At 44.2% G+C, this 16,804-nt stretch overlaps 2 protein-coding genes across 6 annotated transcripts in view; one reads left to right on the top strand and one right to left on the bottom strand.

The window, feature by feature from the left end:
- The window catches only part of PRLR (prolactin receptor), a 170,845-nt gene extending 161,541 nt beyond the window's left edge, over positions 1-9,304 (bottom strand). Inside the window, exon 1 of one of the 5 annotated variants that reach the window (XM_035715172.2) lies at positions 9,186-9,304. The gene's annotated coding sequence lies outside the window, so the exon portion shown is untranslated. Of the gene's footprint in view, positions 1-8,489; positions 8,509-9,185 lie in introns of those variants that run through there. The other 4 variants (XM_035715167.2, XM_035715165.2, XM_035715171.2 and 1 more) reach the window with 4 other exon arrangements.
- Positions 8,908-16,804, top strand: part of LOC112652754 (uncharacterized) — a 139,185-nt gene continuing 131,288 nt past the window's right edge. The window contains exons 1-3 of the mRNA XM_035714863.2: positions 8,908-9,283; positions 9,350-9,562; positions 10,274-10,505. Coding sequence (XP_035570756.1) covers positions 8,908-9,283; positions 9,350-9,562; positions 10,274-10,505 — 821 coding nt within the window. The remainder of the gene's footprint in view (positions 9,284-9,349; positions 9,563-10,273; positions 10,506-16,804) is intronic.

Below are 16,804 nucleotides of genomic sequence, written 5' to 3'. Positions count from 1 at the left end.
TTTCTCTGCAGGTCATGTAACAGCCTCAGGCTGTAGCAGACCCTCTGTATTATTTGAGTCTACTCTCTGCAACCTCCTTCACAATTTCTCATCTTCTAATTCTGCAAGCTTAACACCCCAGAAAAGTCCACTGCTATATCATCCCCTTTCTCCCCTGCCCTCCAAATCTAGTACAAACACTTGGTTGCTTTTTTGGCATTAATACAACCTTCTGAGAATGCCTGGAGTCTCACAGTTAACTAAGCCCTGGATAATTACTCTCAGATTGGTTCCACAACCATTTTCTGTGTCCTAGGTTCTTCTATATTTGGGTGACTTGTAATTGTCTCTTTCCAAACTAAAATTCATGACTCACCTAGCCTACGCTGGGGCTGGTAGCCTCGGCATCCCAAGCGATTTCTCGGGGCTGAGAGGGTTTTACACCACCTAGTTAGTTCCTGGCCAATTCACTTTGTGAAGTCTATCCAATGACAATCCCTGGAGAAGACTGTGTAATTATATTTTTTAATAAGGGTGTGAACAAGAATGGAGTTAATTGGCTTTAAAATGGCTGAGAGAGGAAAGCAAGTGTTGCTAAAGATCAACATAGCAATTGGGCAATTTAACGCACCAGTGGCAGAAAAGCTTAACCTCTATCTTTCAATCTCATAATTATCAAGCTTCTGGCAATCTGATCTCCAAACTGCACTTACAGAAATTTTAATCATGAGACTATGTAGGACATTCTGAGTTTGGAGTTAACATCACTTAATATGATGTAGAAACTATGTTTCCCAAAGTAGAATGACAACACAAATATGGTTTGGATGGTTCTTGGGGGTCATGTGACCTAAGGCAAGACAAAAGGAGAAATATTAAATATGTAATTAAGATTTGGATCTTAGTCGAGCAGTAAGATCAGCTTTTACTGATGAACATTATAATCACCCGGAGAACTGTAAATAAATACGGACGCCCAGGCTCCATTCCCAGAATCTTGATTCAGTGGGTCTATGAGTGGGGCCTGGGCATCTGTATTTTTAAAGCTCCTGAGATGATTGTCATGAGCAAATATTGTTGAGGACTACCACTTTAGAGTTTTGCTTTTTGCTATAACTGAAGATCTTAGAAATTGTTCTTAAATCAGTAATGGGCTTAGAGACAGAGAAAAAGAAAGTAACCATGTGGGAATGGTGCAAAATTAACTGATCTTCTTGTCCTAAAGAGGCTGTAGTGCCCAGACTCTAGCTTTTTTTCACTATCTTTCATAAAGTCCTCCCGGCCCCACCATTGCCAACAAATCCAGAAGTTCCCAAAACACATAAAGCATTCTTTAAAAATGCAGCTGTAAAAACTATTGGGCTTTCTTCTCTTTTTTTTCAGGTGTGTAACAAAAATCAATATCCTTTCAGTGAACAGGAGCTTCAGAGAGCAATTAGAACAGCCCAGAAGCTCTGGGGCTAAGGAGCCTTCATGTCTCAGAGGTAGGACTGGAGAAGCAAAATATGTATGGCCAAACTTTCACTGGAATAGGAGCTCCTAGATCACAGGGATGGGCCTCCAGGGACTGCTGGGGCTGCCTATGTCCTACTGACATTCAGCATCACGGTGCTGCCGCTCAGGCCAACTTGTCATCTTTCACCTACTGATCTGTAACACTGATTCATTCATTGAAGAAATAATATTGCTAGGACAGAGTATTCTTTTTTTTTTTTTTTATGATAGGCACACAGTGAGAGAGAGAGAGAGAGAGAGAGGCAGAGACATAGGCAGAGGGAGAAGCAGGCCCCATGCACCGGGAGCCTGACGTGGGATTCGATCCCGGGTCTCCAGGATCGCGCCCTGGGCCAAAGGCAGGCGCTAAACCGCTGCACCACCCAGGGATCCCAGGACAGAGTATTCTAACATCAACAGGAGACTGGGCTGGCTTGCTTTGGGAGCCAAACAAGATATGAGGAATTCAGTGGCTGAGAATTCTAATTTCACTTTTGGTGCCAGTTAGCCTCAAGGCCCAAGGCAAGTAATTAAACTCTATTTCCCAATTTGTCAAGTTGGAGAGGTGAGAGAAGGTTACAGATTATTGTAAAATGGCTACTGTGGGCATAAATGGGCCTGATAATAAAGCCCTTCGCTAAGATAACACAAAGCCTGGTGGCTGTGAGATACCAACTGCCCCACACTTAGCTAGGATTAACTATAGTACACTGCAAAAACACACAGAGGAAGGAAATAAGCAGTGCATTACAACTTTTAGCCACACCCAAGTGGATAGGATCACTATGAACAATTATCTGTGAATTAAAAAGACTCCATAGAAATATACATGGATAGGGGCGCCTGGGTGGCTCAGTCGGTTAAGCATCCAACTCTTAATCTCAGCTCAGGTTTTGATCTCAGGGTCATGAGTTGAAGCCCCATGTTGGGCGCTGTGCTAAGTGTAGAGCCCATTTAAAAAATAAATAAATAAATATACATGTATATCAAATTTCCTTAAAGACCACACATCTTGACTATCTTTAATCCCCTTTAAAATATTGCCCTTTAAATTTTATTTCCCATGATTATGATCTTAAAAAGCCTTGTGTTTTTTTTTTTTTTTTTTTTTTTTTTTTTTTTTTGCTCAGTGGTTTCCCACTCTGACTCAGAATATTCATTTTAGAATATTCTGGGGAATTAAAAAAAAAACAACACAACAATAATACTGATACCCAGTCTCTCCTCCTAAGCTGATTAAATGAAAACTCTGGGGATGGGGCTGTGGCATCAGTATGCCTGTAAAAGCTTCCTTGGCGATGCCAAACCAAACCAACACCAAACCCTCCCTGCACATTCCCATTGTCGCACCACTTGTGCATGTTCCCTTTCTGGCAATGCCCTCTCTCCCCATGTCCATTTGTCTTTAACCTTGTTTTATGTCCTTCAATGTCCATCTCGTACCTTGCCTTTCTCAGGCACACTGCCCTCTGGAATCTCTAAACTCTATTTCATTCACCAAACACCTGAAGAATATTTTCTGACATTGCTCCTGGTATTTTACATTTACATCCATCTTCTCGATCATGTGCTCCTCCAGAGCAAAGACCTCTGTTTTGTTCTGTTATTTTCTCTACGGAGCTAGCACAGACTTCTTGGCCTGGAAGATGCCAAAAGACACGGTTGTTGTTGATGTAGATATTTTAAAATTCACTTGTGCTCTGCTTCTCACTGTCATTTCCCCCCAGATGTAGGTTAAAAGTAAAAATAAACAAACACTCCTTGTATATGTGAAAGAACATCTCATCTAGTGCTTTGCTCAAGCCCCAGAAAGGAAGCTCTTCCCCACAGATGGATGTCTCCCATCCTCAGGTCATCAGTGATAACCATGGCCAACATCTGTACAGCACGTTTCTTCATGAGCATTTTATGCGGCACGACCTCATCAACTCTGAACTTACTACAGGATTGCTGGGGGTTGGGGGTGGGCAGGCTGAGGGTAAAACACAAACCAGCAGACAAAGCAAAATCAGACAAAGTAGAATCCAGGCTTCAGTTATCTCAGAGGCTTCCTCTAACAACTTCGGAATCTGACTGCTCTCCCCTTGGGCCACATGAAATTGCAGGACCAAATCATACCTTTACTTTGGTGACAGGATATTCAAGAGCCACTTTAGCTAGCAGACAAAAGAAACCAAAATGGCCTTCTGTGATAATCTTGGAGCAGTCCTTCTGGAAACTGGGACTGTGTATTGTTTATGTAAGCAAAAGGACAGAGTGGGAGAAACATTATCAGTTAATGAGATGTCTTATTTGATGGGCGTTACACACAAACATGAAGCCCTAGCTGTCTCCTAATCTGATTTTACAAAGTGCCAGAATGACACACTATCCTGGAAAGTGACTTTAAGGTAAATCTAAATTTAGATTCAAAATGACCCATTGAGGGGCACCTGGGTGGCTCAGTGGTTGAGCTTCTGCCTTTGGCTCAGGTCATGATCCTGGGGTCCTGGGATCGAGTTCTGCATCAGGCTACCCACAGGGAGCCTGCTTCTCCCTCTGCCTGTGTCTCTGCCTCTTTCTTTGTGTCTTTCATGAATAAATAAACAAAATCTAAAAACAAAAAAAAAAACAAAAACCAAAGAAAAAAAAAAAACAGAAACAAAACCAACCAAAATGATCCTTTGGTCATAAGATGTTAGAAAACTTCTTGAGATTTGCCTGATGGGTAACACTTGAGAAGTCTGAGCCAAGAATAGAGAAAAAGTCATGTTAGGAAGAAGGGAGGGAAGTTTCCTATCATATATTTGTCAACTCATTAGTCTATACCAGTTTTGTTAAATGCAAATACAATGCGAGTCAGATATGCAATTTAATTTTCCCTATTAATCACATTTAAAAAATTAAAACAGATGAAATTAATTTTAATAGTTTATTTTAGCTAAACCAATGCATCCAATATATTACCATTCTAACATTTAATCCATATAAAAATTAATGAGGCGGGGTTTTTTCTTTTTTTTTTTTCTTTGGTTCTAGGTCTTTGAAATCTAGGGTATGTTTTACACTTAGAGTACATCTCAGTGTGGACTGATCATATTTCAAGTACCCAGTCGTCACACATGGCTAGTGCTACTGCGCTGCACAGTGCAAGTTGAGACACACACTGGAATTTGGGGCATGAGATAGAAATTGGCTGTCAGCATTTAGTCACCTAAATGTACTTTTGCTACTCTCCTTCTCTTAGCTCCTTGCTATCTTCTGAAAGAGATTATCTCCAAGGCCACATACTGTGTTAGCAAAAAAGCTTTAGGCTTTGGAGCCAAACAGACTATGGGATTTGAAGACCAGCTTTGTGACCTTGAGCTAGCTGCTTACCTTGTATGAATTTTGGTTTCTTTCCTATCAAAGGGAGACAAAAATAGCTAACTCTCCAGACTGTTGGGAAGGTGAAATAAGATAGGCAGTAAGTCCAAAGCACAGCCTAGAAGAGTATGGTAGGCAGTCAATCGAGAATTTCCCCTACATAAAACCCAAATTGATTTTCAAGGCACCATCTCATTATATTTGAGGCTCTACTGCTTCATTTATTTCATTTCCAGATCTTTCCCTGGAGGTTTTTCTGCTAAGGCAGCCCTTTCACCAGACCTTCATCAGGCTGGCTCCGTCTTTCCATGCAAGTTTATGTTCAAGGGTGACCTTTTTGTAGAAATCTCCTTGGCTGCCCTATTTCAAATTGCCTCCAAGCCCTGTTACTCTTGAGCCCCTAGCCTCTCTTTATTTTCTTCATAGCATTTCTCAGTATCTGAAATTATCTTATTTCTGCATTTGCTCACCTGCCTCCTATCTGTCACTCTCTGTAGCACACAGAAGCACCACAAAAAGCAGGGACCTTGTCTGCCTTTTCCAGAGCTCAGCAAGTATTTGTTGAGTCAATAAATGAATGAATAAATGCTTCACACAGGGAACTAACTGTAAATGGTGTCCTGATTCTCAAAGTAGTAGAGAGTGAACCTTTCAGAGTCGTTCAGAAATTAGTGGGCCAGAGCCAGCCTTGCCTGCCAAGGCCTGGTGTTGCCTAACTCGACTCTCCCAGCTGGATCTGGAAAGGGTTGGGAAGATCACAGGCCATTTCATTGTCGCCGCCTATTAATATGTATCACATGCGAAGTGTATGTTCATACCATTTAAATCATCTAGAAGATTCAGTTATTCCTGCTCTAAATGCTCTGAAGAAGAAGAACTGGGTTGGGACCCAGTTGGCATGATGCAACCTTCTGATGCCAGGGAGCTTGGCAGCACTAGGCAGTGTGAAAAGAGTGAGCATCAAAGTCTGGTAGACCTGGGCTTAGATCCTGGTTCTGCCTTTTAGCTGCTATGCAGCCTGGGCAAGTCACATAAATTTTTATAAGTTTCCATTTATCTGTAAAGCTTTAACTGATAATTCATACCCTGCAGTGTTGCTAGGAGAATTAATTGAGGTTATGTAGTCAAGTGCTTAGGCCATCTTGAAGGTTCAGTGAATAGTAGATATCAGTCCTGTCACCTTTGCATGCAACAATGCCCTGCGAGAATAAAGACAATTCTCTTTACAGAGACAGTTCCATCTTTGGAATAGCTACTTTGAGGGTATCCAATTTCCTCTTAGGATTCTGGTAATTTCTTTCCACATCTCAATGTAAGCTTCTTGTAGCTGAGGGGGCAGGAGCAAAGAAAGAGAAAGAGAGGGGTGCCTGAGTGGCTCAGTCAGTCAAGCATCTGCCTTTGGCTCAGTTCATGATCCCCCGGTCCTGGGATCGAGGCCTGAGTCGGGCTCCCTGCCCAGCAGGGTGTCTGCTTCTCCTTCTCCCTCTGCCTGCTGCTCTGCCTGCTTGTGCAGGTTTGCACTCTCCTCTCTCTCTCTCTCTCTCTCTCTCTCTGTGTATGTCAAATAAATAAATAAAATCTTTTTTTTTTTTTTTGTAAAAGAAAGAGACAGAAGGGGAGAGATATAGAGACACAGTATAAGCTGAATTGGCTATATCTGTGCCACACTTCGGACGATGACAGTGGAGACAATTCTCTTTACAGAGACAGTTTCTAGGGTATCTGCAGAGGGATGCAACCATGAGACCTCTTCAGTGTCCACACAGAGGTGTTTGTCACTACAAGCAGAGAGCTAGCTATATCGTGTTCAAGATTATGGGCCCAAAGAGAATTGTGAGGAAGAGTGGACAATCCATGTCAGTCTGGACACATTTTACTTGCTGGCAACACAGAGTGCTCTGCTTGACAAAAGTGAAGCAGTAAAGCCAGCTGTGTATTCTGAACCCACCCTTTGTCTTTAAGAATAATTAGACCAGAATTGACTTTACTCATTCTTTTGCTGACATAAGCCCCATGGAAGAGTAAGCTGCTCTAAAAAAGCATGCAACTATTTAACACTTACTTAACCTCCCATTAATATTAATAAGAGCAGCTTACTACTGACTATAAACCAGGCATTTCCATTTCTCATTTTCCGTTTTCCCAACATCTATACAAGAAAGGAGGCATTGTTCCCCATTTTACAAAAAGGGAAAGTGAGGCTTGCATTAGTTCAGTGATTTGTCCAAGTGTGGGAGCCAAGATTTGAAGCCCAGTCTGTTGGGTTCCAAAGCTCCATGTGTCCTCTCCTATATGCTGCTGGCATTGTCAATGGAAGACTCGGGTCCCCCAAGATGGGAGTTCCTAGTACTTTATTATTTTTTTTCTTTTTGGGTGGGTCGGGGAGAGGAGCAGAGGGAGAGGACGAGAATCTTGGGCAGGCTTCATGCTCAGCACAGAGCCTGACAAAATTCAGTCAGATGCTTAACCAACCGAGCCACTCAGGTGCCCTAAGAGGAGTCCTTAGTACTTTAAAAGTGCATAGGTCCAAAAGAACGCTATTACAACCCTTTCTATGCACAGGGGAGCAAACTGCACTTTGTTTCCTTTTTTTAAAAAAAGATTTATTTATTTAATCATGAGAGAGAGAGGCAGAGACACAGGCAGAGGGAGAAGCAGGCTCCATGCAGGGAGCCTGACGTGGGACTCGATCCCGGATCCTGAGATCAGGCCCTGAGCTGAAGGCAGATGCTCAACCGCTGAGCCACCCAGACATCCCAGCACTTTGTTTCTAAACAAAGCTTTGGCTCTACTGTCTGACATCCAGCTGGGTGACCTGAAGATTGAGACAGTGACTTTCTACAGGTGTCTCTTGAGTGCTGTTTATAAGACTACAGACTCCGGGGGCGAGGACCTCACCTTGGGAAAGTCATGAAAAGTTTGTGAGGAAGGTTCCCCAGGAGGCAAGGACAGGTGAAGTCTCTGGGGAACAGTACCCCAGGAGCTCACTCATGACACGAGTGCTTTCTCCTTCAGCAGCATGACTGACTCCAGACCCCACCTGAAGGCTACAGGTTACTTCCATAGCCAACGCAGCTGCCAGCAGAGGTTAGGCTGGGTGATCTTGATACAAAAGGTCCTCAAAACGAAGGAAAGGAATATTTATCTGGGATTCAGGCCCAATCTTCAGGGAGTGCCTTCAAACCCTGAGGGACTGCTTGCAAACTTTATGTACATTCCATAAGAACATCCCCCCCCCCCCTTGGGAGAAGATTCACAGCTAATTCTCAAAAGGACTCACGATTCCCAATTTTTAAGAACCACGAAAATTAAAAATTTCATCTTCTTCCTTAGGCTCTTCAGCACATTTACTCCATCTCCATCTACACGCGCATATAAAGCACACAGGGTATACACGCCTATAATGTTTAATGGGACATATACAAGTGTGACCAATTTCCCTGCATGTTGCAAGAAAGCCGGAGCCCGGAGAGGAGGCCAGCCCTGCCCGCCAGTTTGCAGCGCCCGAGGCTCCGCGGGAAAAGCAGCGCTCCGCAGGGCGAGCAACAGGAGAGCCGGGAGGCTTCGCCAGCCAACTTGTGAACCAACACACGCGAACCTCCCCGGGTTAATAATAGTATCGGGCAAACCTTTTCAAGCCCAAGCACAGAGCACCCCAGATCGCTTCTTACCAGGGCACCGCGCGCTGCTTCCCGGGGACACAGGGAGAGGCGGCCCCGCGGGCCCCTCCCGCGCGCCCCGAGGCCGCCTCCCCGGTCCTGCGGTCCCGCTCGGCTCCGCGGCCGCTGCCGCTGCCGCCGCCGCTGCCCCCGGGGCTGGAAGGCCTCGCTCCCCGCCCCGCTGGGGGGGGGGGGCGCCCCGCCTTCGGGCCCGCACCCGCGACGCCTGAACTTTGCCCGCGGAGTGTGCGCCGCGAGCCCGCGGGCATCGCCTCACCTGCCCGAGCCCCTGCCCGCTGCTGCTATCATCATCATCATCATCATCATCATTATTAATTATTAACTTTCCCTTTTCGGTCTGATGTAAAGAATTGCCATTGCGAGGATCCCCCGGTCGCGCCGACACTGCGTCTCCGGGGCGCATCTCAAGATGCCTTTTAAAAAAGAAAAAAAAAGGGGGGGGGAAGCCCCACGCGTGCGGCCGGGAGGGGAGGGGAGGGGGCGCCTTCTCAGCGTCGCCCCGAGGGGACGCCCGGCTCTCGCGCCTGCACCGGCACCTGCGCCTGCACCTGCGCCGCCGCCTCGCGCCGCGTCCGGGAGCCCCCCGCGGCCGCAGCCCCGGCCTCGACCCCGCGAGCCCCCGCGCCGCGCGCGCGCTGCCCCGGCCGCTCTCCCGCCTCCAGCCCGCGGGCCGCCGCGGCTACTCACTTGGGCCCGGGAGCCACGTCGGCCGGTCGGTCCGTGGGCGCTGCCGCGCTGGGACGCGGGGATCCGCCGAGCGCGCGGGGCCGCGCCGCCGACAGCGGGTACGGTCCGGAGGGACGGAGCGGCTCCTGCGAGACGGCGGGGGCGGGGCGGGGCGGGGAGGGGAGGGGCGGGGCGGGGCGGGGAAGCCCGGGCGCCGGGCGGCGCGGGACCTCGGGTCCCCGGCCGTGGCTGCGTGGGAAGCGGCTCAACTCGGTGCACTTGTTCACTCTTTCTTCATTGGAGGAGGAGCCAGTGTTGCAACCTTCATGTTCCTTGCTGGAGGCAAAACAGTGATTTTCTGCAGCAGGCGAATGTCCAGAGCCTGCCAGTTTTGCGAGGTGAGGGAGGTGCTTGGGGCGGGGGGGAGCAGGCATCAGCCAGGGCGCAGAGAGGAAATGACCGATTATTCCAGATGGGGGGTGGGGGTGCGAGACGAGGGCCGCACGCCTCCCACTGAGGCTGCACCGGCCTATACCACGGGCTAAACAGTAATAAGCGGAACACATCGAATGACCTCGAAGATGGCATTCCTCCTCGCAGTCGAGATGTGTCCCATTTCTTTCCGCCTTTCTGGATAACAGGCCCCTGGCAACATTTGATGGGGCGGGGGGGGGGGGGGGGCTGGGATGGGGGGAGGTGAATCTCGCCTTCCCCGACTAGAAGGAGGGGTCAGAGTGAAAAAGGGAAAAGAAAATAAACAGTCAGTGACCTAAGCAGGGTTTCACTTTCTTTTCGATCCCCCAAACCCCAAATGTCCAGGGGGCCGTGTTTATTTTACGCCGCACACGGAGTATATATACCAAGATACAGGGGTGTAGGGCCACATTTTTGTTATTTTTTTCCCCGCACATGTAAGAATTTATTTTTTTTTCTAACAGGGTTTTTTAAAATTTTTTTTTAAATTTGGTAATAACAAAACTGTGCGCAACCGCTACCTTTTTCTCTTGCCAGAAAGTCCTGAAACAGATAGCAACTGCCCTGAATCAAATAGTTATCCCTCAATTAGTAAGTTGCTGCTGTGTGTTTGATGCCATTGATTAATACTGCAGCCGATGGTTTCAGAACCCCGGAGGAGTATCAAGGAGATATTCTAAAGGGAGCCTCTCAAGTTTCAAAACCAGAAGTTACTGGAACTCTGGGCTTTCCTCCTTTGAGGCCACTTTTGCTACCATCCCGGAATTACTGGCGAGTGATATTCATTGGCGGCCACTTGCCAGGATGCAGGAAGACGTTAGAAATCCCAGGATGCTCTGGTGATCCTTCTGGACTAGAGACCCCCAGGTAGGTCAACCTGACCATTCCTGTTGAGCAGCAGGGCCCTAGGCTCCATCTGGTTCTCCGCGTCTAGAGGGAGATGCGTCTTTCACGCACAGCGGTCACCTGCTTCTGGTGATCAGCCAGGTACATTTGCCTTGGCTCTGGCGGCCACAAAAGTATGCAAAACTCCTATTTATTTCCCCGAACCACTGGGTGACATGAGATCTTCAATGACAGAAGATTTCTGTATGACCTTTGCAAGGATTACTCAGTTTTCTTGGAGCTGTTCTAGGCAGGCAACGTGAATCGCTGGTGAGAAAAATAGCACTCTGGGTAAGTGCAGACTGGCAGCTCTTGGAAGGTAGGGACCCCGCTGTCCCACCTCGTGGGTGGTGTCAGCTGCAGGCAGCTCAGCTCACCTGTGCTCCCGGCTTCCAGCAGGTGACAGATGGGTTGTTGAGTGACTAATGCATCATCTCACTTGGGAGAGAAGGGCAAGGCTGGCTTTCTGCTCTGTGGTGCGGTGCGCAGGTACTGTCCCTAAGCCACCAGCGTTCACTGTTAGGGAATCACCTGGCTTCAGCCTTCCTCAGATGATGCAGGAAGCCCGTCCTCAGCCTGGGTCTCTACTCCCTGCGCCCCCGCTGGTCGCCCCTGCCTCCTCCTCGTCTCTGCACTAACACGCTCAGGCCTTGTCTTGTCTCCATCTGAGATGACACAGATGTGGACCTGCTCTGCGTTTCCTCCAAACCGCTCCTTCCTCAGGCTGAGTCCTGGGCCCTACCCCTCCAATGCCTCCAACACCCTGCTCCGTAGCTGAAGGCTTTGGGCCTGGGTTTGAGTCCCTGCCATTCACCTGGCTTCAGTTGCCTCCCTGTAACTAGGATGCAGTACTGTATGCCTCAAAAGTAATAATAATGGTGGTTATTAATCACCAGGAAAAGAAATAATAATAATATTAATGGTGATAGCATATGTAAAACGCCTGGCAAATAACAGAAAGCCTAGAAATATTAAGTTCTTTTTTTCCCCCCTTTCCTCTTTTTTACCACCTTCTTAGAATATTTAATCTCTTCTCCCTGTGGGCTTTTTCATCTAAGCCTACAACATGCTCATATCTGCCTTGATGCTGGTAACCCTTTAGGGGCTTTACCAAGTTCTGATAACTTTTGTTAATCTAGTTCACGCCAGTCTGCAGCTGTCAAACTTAGTGGGAAAGAATGAGCTACAGTCCTCAGCTTCCCTGACTCATCACACCTTCCATGCCTTCCACCAGTGGTTCGCTACCTTGGCCGCACACCACCGCAATCGTCTGAGGAGTGTTTCAGAGCCACTGGGTCTGGGTGTCACTCGAAGAGCTTCTAATGCAGGAGGTTTAGGGTGAGGCCTTGATTCTCTGTTTCTCTAGAGATACACAGGCAGGGTAGAAAAGGACTGCCAAATCCGCGTGTGCACCCCGGCTTCCAACACAGCATGCTACTCATCCCCTGCTCTCTGAGGGGTATCATCTGGGCCTCTCTGCAGTGCCCTGCCCCCCTCCCTCCCTTCGTCCTCCTGAAGCTGTCTTCCTTGGTTCTCAGCCCCTACCTCCCCACACCCTTGTTGGCCATGACCTCTCTGTCTTGCCTTTTGTCACGCTTCTCTTCTTTCTCCTCCTTCCTGGATGGGAACAGTTTTGCCTTTGGTTCTTCATCTTTCTTCTTCAAGGACTATATTCCTTTCTTAAAAATAAAAAAAATTTAAAAGAAGAAAGAAAAAGAAAAATGCTAAAAATAACCGTAGTAAAAAAAAGCACTTTCACTGTTTTTTTTTTTTTTAATTTGTATTTGTTTATTTGAGAGAGAATGAGCATGAAGCAGACTCCCCACTGAGCAGGGAGCCCCATGCAGGGCTTGATCCCAGGCCTCTGGGATCATGACCTGAGCTGAAGGCAGACACTTAACCGACGGAGCCACCCAGGCACCCCATCAGAGCACTGTTAAAAAAAAAACAAAACTATATATCTAAAAAGTCAGATATATCCTTCCCAAATCACACACCCTCCTCCTTTTCTCTGATTTCATCTCTGGAGGTGACCACCATGAAGAGATTGGTGCATAGCTATCACATATATCCTCATGTCTCCATAAGCACATGCAAATTTTTTTAAACTAAAAATGTAATAATTTCTGTGACCTGTCTTTTTAAAGTGTAGTGCAATTACATATTCTAGATTACTAGCTATAAACAACTCATTCTTTTTAATGGCTGCGTAGTTTGTAATTTATTCTACTATTCTTCCATTGTTAGATATTTGGTAACTTCAACTTTTTATTGTAAAAAGTGTTGCCATGATTATCTGTGCACGTACCTTAGGATAGACCGTTAGAAATGGCATTGTTGGGTCAGTGGGAATGAGAACGAAACTTTTGATAGATCACTGCCAAATTGCTCTCCAAAAATGTTATGGAAGAAAGTCTTAGAAGTCCGAGAAGTGAGTCCTAAGGTAGGTAAATATTCCCAAAGTATTTAGCAATACACACTCCTACTAACATACAGTCCTGCCTAGGACGTTCTCTCACATTCTTGCCCCCACTGGGTTTATCAATCTGATTTTTGCCAGTCTGGTAAGTGAAATATGGTGTCTTGTTGTTCTAATTCACAGTCTCCTGACCTCTTAGGAGGTTGAGTCCATATGTTTATTATTTGAATTTTTTTCTTATGCTGTAGTTGTTCAATCCTGTGCCTATTTTTCTTCTGGTGTTTTAAATATAATCTTTGAGGTCTCTGTAACTATTATACATTATATTAACACCTAGTGAAAACTATTGTAAACATTTCTCTGCCCTATTTCTCTTGATTTTGTTTAGAGACTATGTCACTGCACCTAAGTTTTGTGTTTTCATCTAGTCAAATCTGTCCACTATATTCTGCTAAGGCTCTGGGTTTTCGGTATTGCTTCTCTGCTTCTAACATTGCTAATTTTTAAAAAAGAGATCTTTAATTATCCTAGGAATTATTTTTAAATATATAGATATTAAATTTATTGCATTTATAAATATTATAAATACCACCATATATTAATATAATATTCAATTATATATTTAAATAAAATAGAAGCAACACATTAACACATTACATATTCTTATATTGAATATAATATGTGAATTATACACATTAAGTATATTTTCATTTATAAATATTATAAATATTAATTTTCTTCTGAATGCATTATCAATGATTCCATCACTCTTTATTGAAAAATCTATGATTTCTCCAATGATTTCTAATGTCAATATAATACATTACATTTACATATATATTTCTATGTATTCTTGGCACTACTCTGTCTTGTTTGACATACCGATTTGCATGCCAATAATGCATGATTTTGATAGCTATTGTAAAAATAGCATATTATATTCCTATTAGTGCAAATACTTTATCACAGTCTTTCCTCTTAAAATGTTCTTGATAAATATGATATATATATCTGTATCTATAGATAGTGGGAAAGATATCTATCTATAGATAGATAGATATAGATATATTTGAATTTACCATCTTAACTAACAGGGAGCTAAATGAGGGGCTGCTGGATCCTAGGACCCTGGAATCATGATCTGAGCCAAAGGCAGATGCTTAACCAACTGACCCACCCAGGTGCCCAATATATTTCTTTTTTCTTTCTTTTTTTTTAAGGATTTTATTTATTTATTCATGAGAGACACATAGAGAGAGGCAGAGACATAGGCAGAGGGAGAAGCAGGCTCCCCACAGGGAGCCCAATGTGGGACTCATTCCCCGGACACAGGATCATGCCCTGAGCCGAAGGCAGACACTCAACCACTGAGCCACTCAGGCTATCCCTATTTATTTTTTCATAAAGTTTTAGAATCAATTTGTTCAAATTAAAAAAAAAATTCTTTGGCATGACATTGCATTTATTTATTAATTTGAAAAAATGTATAGCATTTGAAACATTAGTTCTTCCACCCAGGAATTATGTCTCTGTGTTTATTTAGATCTTTTAAAACTATTCCTCAAATTTTTCTTGAATCTTACTATGTCATTTCACTTTTATTGTACAATAATTTACTTAATCATACCGTCTTATGAACATTTCAGTTATTCCCAAACTTATACTGTTATAAATAATACTACAGGGGACATGTCTGTGGAAAGCAACTTTGCCTTTGGGGGACTTATTTCCTTCGCCTAAGATCCCAGTGAGACATAATTAAGCCAAAGAGTATGCACATTTTTATGGTCCTTGAGATATAAAAGCTTATCCTGATGGCTTCAACTGTTAATATTCCTTCTGTCACAACTACACTCAGTAAAGCACAAATATCTTTTTATCCCTTTCCACTGTTAATATTCCAGGTCATGCCTTCATCATTTCTCATTTCTTTTCTTCCATAGCTTCCCTGCTGGATGGCCTCCCTCTCACCAGCCTCGTCCGTGTGAAACTCAAATGTTTCCCTGTTGAATCTGATTAGATTAGATTGAAGTTAAAGGTCTTTGCTCCTGCTGATCTTACTGGTTTTGGGAGTAGTAGTTCAATAAATCTTTACAGTGTGTTTGAATCCCATCTTCCCTTCTTGGCATTAATATAATTAATATTCAATTATAATATATCTAAATAAAATATAAGTAAGCAACAATTAACATATTATTATATTTAATATAATATGTGAATTATGCACATTAAGTATAATATTTTTCATTTATAAATATTATAAATATTAATTTTCTCACCTACTCAAAACTGTATCCCTTCCTGATCTTCATATTCAAAGTTACTTTCTTCTGAAACCTTTCTCTGATCACTCCAACTCAGAAGGTGGTTGCTTGCTTCTATCTGCTTGCTTCTATCAAGTGGGTTTGTAATACACTCCTCTGTTCTACCTCTGAGCATCATTGTGAGGCTGATATGAGCTGACATGTGTACATGCATTTGGTAAATTATAAACCATGTGTAAATAAAAGGCACTACTATTATTAGACAATGTTTCCTTCCTTCCAAGGAAACCCTTACTAGTTGATAAGCATTCAGGCTAAGTACAATGAGTGTTTATGAACATGGGAATGGAAATTTTTTTCTCCATGTGGAAGATGCTAAGAGAGCTGGTCTGTTGACTGATGAAAATCTGTATCTCCTAACCTCAAGGAGGGAAACTGAGAATGCTGAATAGAATGCGATGGCTGTTAAGAGTCTGAAAGAGGTGCAAGGGTGTCTTTAGGCTATTACATATGCATCTTGCCACCCAAAGTGTGGTCCTTAGACCAGCTGCATTGGCATCATCACCTGGGAGCTTATTAGGAATGCAGAATCTCAGGCTCAACCCTCACCTTCTGAATCTGACTTTGTATTTTGATAAGATCTGCTGCTTCAGGGCTAGATAGAGTTCATAAAGCCCAAGTGACAGTAACGTGAGTGTTCTCTGGAAGTGCCTAATTGGTACCGGGGGAAAAATTGACTGGCTTATATGCTTTCTCCATCTCTATCTTACATGTGTTTTGGGGAAGGGATGGAGGGAGATGTAGGGACAGCCAGATGTTACAAATTCCACTTCCCAGATTGTAAAACTGAGAAATCATATGATTGGGAACATGCTGCCAGATACATTTCCGATTATGTTTCTGATACATGGTGAATATTTGTTTTATTGTATTTTAAGTTGTAGTAAGAGCACTTAACGTGAGATCTACCCTCTTAACAAAATTTTAAGTGTACTATCCAATATTGCTAACTATAGACCCAATGTTACACAGCAGCTCTCCTGGAACTTATTCACTTTGCAGAACTGAAACTTCACACCCTTTTAACAATGACAGCGCATTTTCTCCTCCCTCCAGCTCCTGGAAACTACCATTCTAGTCTTCTAGTCTCTGGTTTTATGAGTTTGACTTTTTTTTTTTAAGATTTATTTATGAGAGAGAGAGAGAGAGCATGCACACACACCTGCATGCATGTGTGAGGTGGGGGGGAGCAGAGAGAGAGGTAGAGAATCACAAGCAGATTCCCCACAGATCCCAGACCCCAAATGCAGGGCTGGCTCCCAGAACCCTGAGATCATGGTCTGATGCAAAATCAAGAGTCAGATGCTTAACTTACTGAACCACCCAGGCATCCCTATGAGTTTACTATTTTAGATACCAAATATAAATAGAATCATGCAGTATTTGTCTTTCTGTGACTGGGTTATGTCCCTTAGCATCATGTCCTCTAGGTTCATCCATGTTCTTGCATATTGCAGGATTTACTTTTTTAAAGGCTATATAATATCCCACTGTATGTACATACTACATTACATTTTCTTTATGCATTCATCTGTCCA

This window comes from Canis lupus, chromosome 4, assembly GCF_003254725.2.
Source record: "Canis lupus dingo isolate Sandy chromosome 4, ASM325472v2, whole genome shotgun sequence".
NCBI classification, from domain to species: domain Eukaryota; kingdom Metazoa; phylum Chordata; class Mammalia; order Carnivora; family Canidae; genus Canis; species Canis lupus.
This window is presented reverse-complemented; position numbering and strand designations above follow the sequence as displayed.